Here is a 9,985-nt window from a genome sequence, read left to right as displayed (position 1 = left end):
GAGGCCCCACAGTCTGTCTCATAGTGACCCACCTGCCAGGACCCCAGGCAGGCCCAGGTGTGTCAGAATCCCAGCAGACAATACAGCTCAGCTTTGAGGCCGGACCCCGAGCCCGCCTACCCAGGACAAGGCTGCATGCCACGGGCCGTGGGGGAAATCTCCCAAAACAGTGGACGGTCCCTAAGTCTTTGCAATTTGTCAGGGAAAGCCTGGCACAATTTCACTTTGAAAAACATTCCCTCTTGGGGCCGGCCCAGTGGCGTAGCGGTCAAGTGCACACGTTCTGCTTTGGTGGCCCGGGGTTCACCGGTTGGAATCCCGGGTGCGGACATGGCACCGCTTAGCAAGGCATGCTGTGATAGGCGTCCCACATAGAGAGTAGAAGATGGGCACAGATGTTCGCTCAGGGCCAATCTTCCTCAGCAAAAAGAGGAGGATTGGCAGCGGTTAGCTCAGGCTGATCTTCCTCAAAAAAATAAAAGAAGAAGAAAAATGTTCCCTCTCACTTAGCTTTTCCTCTAGAAAATCCCGGAAATCCCGGTTCTCAAAGACATTCAACTGAGTCTGGCTGGGCCTGGCCCGAAGATGCTGGAACCTGTTGAAGTACTCCAGCTCCCCACCCACCCCCACCCTGAATCTCTTCATCAGTTTGCAATTGTCTGATTCAATACAAAAATAATTTTATCTCCCCGAAAACAGGCCAGGTGCTCGAGGAAGCAGCTGGGAGGGAGCTGGTGGGCAGGGAGCCAGTTTAAGGCTCCAGATCTCCTGGAAATAACCCAGAAAAGGACCATCCTCACCTGGGGGAAGGTGCCCATCACGGGTAGTAGCAGAGTCAGGACGTTGGTCACTTCCCACGGGTTCTTTACCAACTTAGCAAGAGGGATGGCAGCTCAGCCCATCCTGGGATGCTGTGCGCGTCCATGTCATGATCCTGGGCCGTGTCTTGACCACAGGAGACCCACGTTTCACGTTATTGGTGTGGATCCTCTGGTGCCAGTACTCTAGATCACTCTGTGGCTAGCTAGGGTGCCCCAGGGGTGTCTCAGAGTTACTGTGGGGTCTCCGAGGACCGAGGGCAGGGATCCTAGGAAACAGAAGCCCCTTCCTCCCTCCCCCAGGAGGTGCCATGGAAGTCACAACCCTCCGTCCACACCCCTCCCGAGCCCGCTACACTCCCCTCCCCGCAGGACCCCTTTCTGCACCGCTGTTGTCCACAACCTCAGACCAGCCACTGTGTCCCCCGTGGGTCCTCTGGTCTCCTGGGAGGGGCAGGAGGGGGAAGCCGGTGGTGAAGCTGCACTTGTGTCAGAGGGTGAGTGTCCCAGGGCCGGGGTGAAAGGAGGGACAGGGCCAGAGACACGAGGGGCTACATCACTCCCCTTCCAGTCTGAGCCTCCACAGATGTCCCATGACAGGCTCAGCCGCAGGAGTGGCTCTCGTCAACCCGGGGACCTGCTGTGATGGGGCTGAGGCTTCAGCGGGTGCCCCCTCCCCAGGCGTCAGCAGGCAGTGTTTCTTTCCTTGGGCTGGTAGGGGTCTTGAGAAGAAACTTCCTCTCTCCATTCTGGATGTTATAAGCTGGCTGCCAGCCTTCTGGGCACCTCCTGACGGAGAAGACTGGGGGCTCAACACATAACGGGAACTCTCATTGTTAGTAGGAAGTTCCTGCTCTCAGCTGTGCCTGGGCCCCTGTCCCAGAGACCCGATCTCGCCAAAAATAAACGCCCAGTGGTCTGCTGGATGGGGTACCTGGGGATGTGCCTGCTTCCTAAACAGACTTCCTAAACCCTCTGGCTGCCAGTCCACCATAATGCCAACCCCCAGATGCTCAGCCCTTGGGGCCCTTCAGGGCAAAGTTGCCTCTTTCTCCCCTTCTCTACTGACAGCGTAAGGTTCAGCTTTCTTGGAACTGCTGAGTGGAACCACATGTCCATGAGATTTCTGGCTCCTGAAGTTGGGCTGCTGTCCTCTTCTATCTCCTTCCTTTTGTCCATGTGGGTTTAAGCCTTTCTTTAGCCCCTTACTGTTATTTTAGGGGCATTTGGGGAAGGAAGAGATGAAAGCAGCCATCCCTGTTGCTTGCATGGGAAGATTCCCCACAGTGTTCATAAAAACGTATGTCTGCTGGCTGTGAAAGAGACCCTCTTGGTTTAAACAAGCAGTTTCTTTCTGTAACTCAGTTGTGTAAAAGTCTAAGCCTGGCTGGTGGCTCTGCTCTGGGAGGCCCAGGCTCCTGCAGGCTTGTTGTTCTGCCTTTCTTAAGGGGCTGCTCCCATCTGTGGGGTAGGAGATGGCCACTCCCCTGCCTGCAGCAGAGCCTGTGGGAAGGGGCCCAGAGGCAAAGGCGGGCCCACCCACTCCCCTGACTGCCAGCCCAGAGAGGGGCATACTTCGTTTCCGCTTTCCTATCTCTGGCCAGAACCCAGTCCCCAAGCACACCCACCCACAAGAGGGACTGGGAATGCAGTCCTTTGCTGGTGATCGTGCCACTGACTGACCATCAGGGCTCTCTTCTGTGAGCCAGAAGGAAAGAGTAGACATCAGGCTTCTAACAGCGTTCCCTGTCCTGGTGATGAGGACCCCCACCTCGACAGGACGCCATCCCAGATCCCCACCAGGAAAATTCGCTCTGCCTCCTGTGCTCTAGGCTTTAAGGTCATGAGCCATCGTGTGCCAGAATGTGTTAGCAGGGAATGCGCCTGGCTTCCGCTGACCGGGGGCTCCTGAGGGCAGGGTGGGGGGACCCCTGGAATCCACAAGGGGAGGACCTGGGTCCCCTGTGCCTGTGGGAGCCAGAAGTTTCAGTATTCCCCCGGCTGCCAGAGTGAGTTCATCAGGCTCCTGAGCAAGCCAGCTGTCAGCCAGGTAGGGGGAGCCAGGGTATCAAGGCAGCAGTAGTTTCTGTCCTGTGTCACCGATTACCACAAACTTAGAGCCTTAAAATAACACCCACTTATTGTCATGACTGAGTTCTCTGCTTCGGGACTCACAAGGCCAAAACAAAGATTCCAGCCTGAACACCTCTCACGTGCAGCCCGCGGTAAGAACCTTCAAATCCCTCTTGCTCCAAATCTCTGACTTCCTCTTCAGCGATGAGCAGAGAACACTCTGCCTGTGAAAGGCTTGTGTGATTTGATTAGACCCACCTGCAGGATCTCTGTTTGTCGAATGACTGAACGTAAGTACAGGAGTCATAGCTCATCACGTCCACAGGAGCCACGCACACCCAAAGGCGGGGCATATACAGGGTGAGGCCCACTGGGCGCCCTGCTTACAGTTCTGCCTGCGCAGAGGCCAAACCTGAGGGTCCGAACCATGGAGCCCAGAGGTGGGGGCTAAAGACTCAACGTCAGAGTAGAAACAGCTGCTCTGGTGTGTGGGGGCCTCACCTTCATGATGGACAAGCAGGAGGTTGGGACACACTGTCTGACCAGTGGGTGCTCTGGGGTGGCCTTGCAGGGCTGTGTGCTGGGCCTTGGCAGGGAGGGAAGCCGGCCTGTCCACCTTCCATATACAGGTCTTCTCAGGGGAAGAGGGTGCCCAGACCGGCACCTGAAGCAGAGGCTTTCCCTTTGCCCCCGAGGAAGGTGGTCAGAAGCTCTAATGAACCAGCAGTTGGAGGCGTGATCTGGGGAATGTGTGCATGTTGGGGGAGGAGATTCACAGGTTTTTACCAGATTCTTCAAGGCATCAGACAAATGGGGAAAGAAAAGAATCAAGCACTGAATTAGTTAAACCCTAAGGGGCTTGTTCCTATGGCTGGGTAGCAACTCGGCTCCTTGGAGGAGCCGCTGAGGACATGGATGAGCTGCTGGGCTTTCTTAAAATGCCCGAGAGCACAAGACTCATAGGTTTGTTTCTCAGGGGAACCGGGATCCCGTCAGGCTACTGACAGCTCCTAGGATGGGGTGTGCAGGAGTGTGTGGTCCGTGAGGGGTCACTGCCATGCTGAAATCCCTTCAGTGTCTCTCCAAACCCTCAGGATGAAGTGCAAACTCCCCTTCTCCCCAACACGCCTGCCATGGTCTGAATGTTTGTATCCCCACAAGAGTCGCAGGTTGAAGTCCCAACTGCCATGGTGACGGCCTTAGCAGCTGGGCCTTGGGCGGTGCTTAGATCATGAGGACGGAGCCCTAGAGAATGGGATTAGTGCCCTCCTATAGGAGACCCCAGACAGCTTCCTTGTTCTCCTGTCACGTGAGGACACAGGGAAGATCTAGGAAGAAGAGTCTCTCCGGACACCTCACCTGCCAGAGCCTTCTCTCAGACTCCCAGCCTCCAAAACTGTGAGAAATACATTTCGGCTGTGCATGAGCCGCCCTGTCTGTGGTATTTTTGTCACAGCAGCCTGAACGGACTAAGACCGCTGTTACAGCCTTCATCTGGGCCCCCACAGAGCCCTGGGCTGGCCTCCCATGTGGCACTTGTCAGAGGGCCGTATGGATGGCCATCTGCCTGTTGGTCCATCCGCCCAGCAGAACAGGAGCACTTCCCGGAAAAGGCCAAGTTGCATCCCCCTGGTCCCTCCCACCTGGCCGGGGCCTGACCCGCAGCAGCTGCACAGAGTGTGAGGAAGGCGGAGTGAATCCACGTGGAAGCAGGCTTTCCGAGGCTCTGGGATGAACCCAGCCCAGTGAGGAGAAGTTTCTACAAACCTCGTTGTGGGAGAAGGACATTTAGGGACCAGGTGCTGAAGCAGAAAGCTCAGAGCCTCTGAAAGCTGTTCCTTCTGGCTGTTTGGGGAAAAAGCCCAGGGCCGGGGCCGTGGACATTGACTCTGACGGGGCAGTCACATCCCAGGGCCTGTGCTGTCTGAGCCCAAGCCAAGCCACTTGGAAAGTAGCCACTGGACACGTAGAGGCGGCAGGTGGGGTCAGTGGGCCAGTGAGGCTCGGCTTTGAGGTAAGTGGTCCAAACAGGATGCCCTCTATCCCCGACCCCCAACTCCACACAGGAACTGAGCCTAGGAGCCAGCTGGGGCCATTTAGATCAACTCCCTGCTCAGAGAGGGGCCGATGCAGGCCCAGAGAGGAAGTGACCGGGCCAGGGTCACATGCGGAGTCAAAGCAGGGCAGGGGCAGCTTCCCATCTTTGCGTTTAGGCTCTGTCCAGCTCACCGCACCCCAACACCATGTTGTTCTGTGACCCCCCGGCAGGGAAAGAGAAGTGAGCCCTCTCCCACCCCGACTTCTGGTGAGCAAGAAGAGGGGATCCGGGAAGGGTGGCCACAACTCATTTTATTCCTTATTTGCTTCTGGGGGTGCAACGTTTGGCACACCGTCACCCGGGACTGGTCTCTCGCTGCCTGGCAAGGGCTGGCCCCACCCAGTCCTCTCCTCTGCGGGGCTGAGTGGCAGGAGCTATTACAGGGGCGCCATGAGGGACACAAGGGCAGACCCAGCGGAGCCCAGGATGACTTTGGAGGACAGGGAGAGTCCAGCCGCTCCTAGAGGAGAAGCAGAGGTGAGCAGAGTGGGAGGGGGAGGCTGGGACAGCTCTGTGCCCAGAACCATGAGGTCATCGACTCCAGGGCCCCTCATGGGGCCTGAGGTCCAGACCGCCCAGCCAGCAGCCTCCTGTTTCCCCAACCCCCAGGATGTCTGCTTTGGGAGAGCTGCTGCAGGCAGCTACCCAGTGGCATGAACCCTGGTGGTGAAACCGAGGGCTGGAAGCTCCGTCAGTCTTTAGGGCTGGAGGCTGGACCCGGGGGGATGGAGATGTCCCAGGAACACAGCCACTCTGCTGTGGCAGAGTCAGCCTGAACCCAGCACACCCCAGGCTGGAGCTCTATCCCTCGCTCCTCCACCTCCCTCAGAGAAACCCAGAGAGCAGACATGGAGGGGGACAAAGGCGGAGAGACCGGGATCACCGGGGCTAAGATCTGGGCTGCATCCTCTGAGGCTCTGTCCTTCCCCTCGCCTGCACAGCAAACCCTGTCGGGGACACTCACCCACGGACTGTAGAGTGGCCACCAGGCTGCCGGCCGCAACTCCACCCCCGTTGGCAATGGCGGCCGCGGACATCATCTTGGCCGCTAAGGACGAGGCGGTGATTCCTGCCCCAGTGAAGCCCATGGCGCCGAGCACCACGGGGACAGCCCCCACGGTCAGGGCTATGGGGGGAGAGGAGCTGGGTTGAGGGGAGGGCTGGGGGAATGGACCCCGCATCCCCCAAACTCTCCTCAAGCTCGGGGATTTCAGGAGGTCCAGAGAAGCGGGTGAACTCTGAGCTTGGGGGAGAGACAGGCGTGGCCAGCATCCTGAGTCGAGGGCGGCACCACTAGCTGGGAAAGTGAGGGGAAGGACTTGTGGGGTCACTCGGGCCGGGGCTCTGAGCCAGGCTCTGATCTAGCAGGAACTTCCTTGGGAAAGCCACTCGTTCGTTCTCTGGGCCACAGTTTCCACCCCAGAAGATGCCAGAATTAGGGAGTGGTTGGAAGCATCCGGTCCTTGCTGAGGAGATCTTTAATTCAGGCAAATCTTACCCAGGGGCCTGGCATGAGCTGGAGTCCCAGCGTAGGGCTCCATGGCGTCACCACAGAGCCAGCAGAGGTCACTAGGCCCAGGGCGCTGAGCCAATGGCTTCTCCTTAATGCTCTTCCTGTGTTCAAACTGGTGCATGTCTCATCCTATATAAGCTCATGACATCCCTGATTGGGCAGTACTGGCCTGTCAATCATGGGAGGAAACAGGAGCTCCAAGACCCGCCCAAGGTCACACAGAGAATGCTCTGCAAGGAGGCTGGGCCCAGCTGGGGCTGCCTCCCCAGCAGTTTCCATGACACTCCTGGCTTCAAGCTCCTGTTTCTTGTTTTCAGTCCTTGCTTCCTGCTCATCTCCATCCTTCCTCCTGCACCCCTACCTTCCAGGGGAGGCCTTGGGTAAACCTGGGCTGCACAAGGCTGGTTGCTGCTCTAGTCCCAGGGTCTGGGGACAGAAGGGGACTTGAGCCGCTTCCCTGCAGAGACTCACCTCCTCCAACCACAGCTGCAGTAGCCTTGGCTGGAAAGCAGAAGAACATTCTGTGAGTGGACCCACTCCAGCGTCCCCTCCACTTCTGAACCCATGGCCCGCCTCTCGGGAGGGGCTGCCCCGGGTTGGGAGACACAGGAAGGAACGACCCCCGCCTGACCCTCCCTGCTTCACTCAGAGCACTGGGATTTCCTGAGAAGGTGGACCCCTGCCCTGAGCTTGGCGAGGATTGCTGGGGAGTCTGAGTCCAGAGGCACATGCCCCGTCCCGAGTGGCTTCGTGTGCCTTAGCCGGGAGTCCTCTGGAGGTGGGATTTGAGGTCCTTGCTCCAGAAAACTCAGTCATCAGATGCACTTTGTTCCGTGTGCTCTGTCTGCTGACTGGCTGGCAGGTTGGCATCCCAGGGCCCCGACACGCAGCAGCCCACTGAGTCGGGTGCTGGGTGTCTGCCCGCCTGCCTGCTGAGCTCCCCCGGGGTCATCATGGGGAGGGGCCTGGCCCTCCTGGGCTGTTGAGAACCTGTCCTGCCCTGATGCCTCCTCCCAGACCGGCCTCTGCTTTTCCATCTACTGGTGCTCCCAGGCTCCACTAGGGGCAGCAGCCCCTCCCTCCTCCCTGCCCAGGGCCCTGGGACCACGGTCCCTCATCTGTGAGTGAAAGACAAGGTTCTCTCCCTCTGGGCTTTTGGAGAATTAAAGGAACTGAGGAATGTCCAGTGCTAGCAGAGGGACGAGGGCATCACCGCGTTGGATCCAACCCAGCTGTTCTCATTATTTTCAGTTTTTCAGTTGCTTCTCGTCAGCCGAGGGGTCCTCCACTCCTGACACACAGGGAGGACTGCCAGCCGTGGCCCAGGCCCTAGCTTGCTCATCGCATTTCTGTGCACTGTTGGTGGGGGGCCCGGGCGGGGTGTGTGTGTCAGTTACCTGCGAGTGGGGAAACGGTCAGGGCCGCGGCAGGCGCACCCAGTAGGTTGAAGCCATTCAGTGTCCCCAGCCAGGACCCCAGGGCAGCCTTGGATGACAGGGTGAGCCCTGAGGAAGAACAGATGCTGAGTGCAAGGGGGTCAAAGATCAGAGGTCGGATAGTGGTCAGAGGCCCTGTCCCCCCTTCCATGCTATGCTGTCTGTACTGGCAGAGGTGGGGGCCCTGGAGTCCCCCCAGTGGAGAGCAAGGTCAATGGTGGTGGATACTCATGGGAGCACTTGCAGCCATTGAAAGCCAGGATCCGATGCTCACCTGGCAACACTGAGGGATTCAGTGTTTCTTGTGAAGAAAGCAGTAGGTGAGATACGCAACCTACTATTCCGTATGCAAATTAAAACACATGCAGACCAAAAAACACCAATTTTGCAAAAATATATATGAAAAACAGATACGCACTAAACATATTAGAAAGGTTGACTTTGAGGGAGGGAGAAATCGAGGGCAAAAGGGAAGATAAACGGAGAGAAAAAATTAGTAGAACTGGAGATGGGGCTCCCTTGAGCTAATGAAGAAAACGGCCTGAAGTAAGGAATGTCTTTGAAATCAGTGCTCTGGATCTGAGAGCCAACAGGACCCACTGGCAGGAAGGCTTGTTGGCCGCGGAGGGAAAAAGCTCTGAGAGGTGAATTCTGGTGGTGAATCAGGGGAAATGGAAGCCAGAGAGGGGGCCCCAGGCAGAGAGGTCCCCTCAGTCTAGGCAGTGGAGACCTGGGCCCAAAGGGAGGGGCCCAGATGCCCTGAGAGAGAAAGCCAGGGCAGACCCCCAGCGGCAGGTCAGAGCCAAGGGGATCAGCTGCAGGTGGTACCACCCTCTCCCTCCCACAGGTCCCTGGGTTGGACCCTGTGCCTTCCCAGCCACCTCCTCAGCCCCCACCAGCCCCTTCCAGCAACTCTCACCCAGTGATGGAAGTCCAGCCAGGACACTGCCGGAGGCCGCCCCGCTCACTTTGGCCAGGCTTGCTGCTGACATTATCTTGGAGGCCAGGGAAGAGACTAAGATGCCTGCCTGGCCTAACTCCATGGCAGAGGAAGTCTCAGGCGCCCACTGGAGCCAAATCTGCAAAAGGGTGGAGCTTTGATGGGGAGCTGGGCCACCAGAACTGGGGTGGTGCCCACCACCTCGAAAATCTCAAAGGGCTCCAGGGGGCATAGAGAGGCTGCTCTGAGCTGTTGGGGGAGCAGGCCTGGAAAGCGGCTGGGGTGTGGATGTTGGGGTTATGAAAGTTCTTATGTAAGGAGAGGGTAGCGGGGGATGGATTTTATTTCCCCAGTTGGGCTACTTCCTTCTTCCGGAAAATGCCAGTGCCAACTTCTGAGATTTTTCTGGAACTCCATTAAATCTCCAGAGAGCAATTTAAAAGGTACCAAAATTCGGAATTCAGAACCAATTGTGTTTTTTAAGGCACGTAGTGGGCAGGTTGCTCCGGGTCCTGTTCTTACACAATCTCCTCACTAACACAATGAGAAAGATGAGATTACTATCCCCATTTTACAGACGAGGAAACATGGGCACAGACAGGCTAAGTGATTCACCCAGGGGCGCGAGGCTTCGAGTGGCAAAGCAAGATCTGGCGGAGGCCCAGCGGCTTCAGAGCACGGGCTTGGCGTGGCTCTGATTTGGTTTCTCCTAGGGCTTGTCTCGTCCCCCTGCCTGTCTCACCCCCACTGGGGCATGGACAAGGCTGGTTGCCCCCAAAGTCCCAGAGCCCAAGGTCTGGTGGGGGCCTGAATCCCTTCCCTCTGAGACCCACCCTCTCTGATGGCAGCCGCCCTGATGAGAAACAAAACAACGTTCTGCAGGTGGATCCACCGGGGCCTCCCCTGCTCTCGTCGAGCCCAGCGCCCACCTGAGGCTGGGGGCCGCAGGAAGGAGCAGCGCCTGGCCACCCCTCTGTGTCATACCTAGAGAAGCGGATTTTCTGCAAACGTGGAACCGACGTTGTGGTCTTGACTTGGGATGTTTCCTGCACAATCTGACTGGGAATGTTCACACCAGCTCCGCCCAGGCTGAGGCACGGCCCGAGT

At 57.7% G+C, this 9,985-nt stretch overlaps 1 protein-coding gene across 1 annotated transcript; it reads right to left on the bottom strand.

Moving 5' to 3' along the window:
* Positions 1–5,220: 5,220 nt before the first annotated feature.
* On the bottom strand, positions 5,221–9,984 carry LOC124230714 (interferon alpha-inducible protein 27, mitochondrial-like). Its single transcript, XM_046647009.1, has 6 exons — positions 9,863–9,984; positions 8,858–9,017; positions 7,900–8,007; positions 6,974–7,003; positions 5,954–6,115; positions 5,221–5,449 (listed from the first exon to the last, which is right to left on the bottom strand). The coding sequence occupies exons 2-6, from the start codon at positions 8,979–8,981 to the stop codon at positions 5,367–5,369; spliced, it is 507 nt and encodes a 168-aa protein (XP_046502965.1). The 5' UTR covers positions 8,982–9,017; positions 9,863–9,984; the 3' UTR covers positions 5,221–5,366.
* Between the last annotated feature and the right edge of the window lies 1 nt (position 9,985).

This window comes from Equus quagga, chromosome 20 (assembly GCF_021613505.1).
Source record: "Equus quagga isolate Etosha38 chromosome 20, UCLA_HA_Equagga_1.0, whole genome shotgun sequence".
Lineage (NCBI taxonomy): Eukaryota > Metazoa > Chordata > Mammalia > Perissodactyla > Equidae > Equus > Equus quagga.
This window is presented reverse-complemented; position numbering and strand designations above follow the sequence as displayed.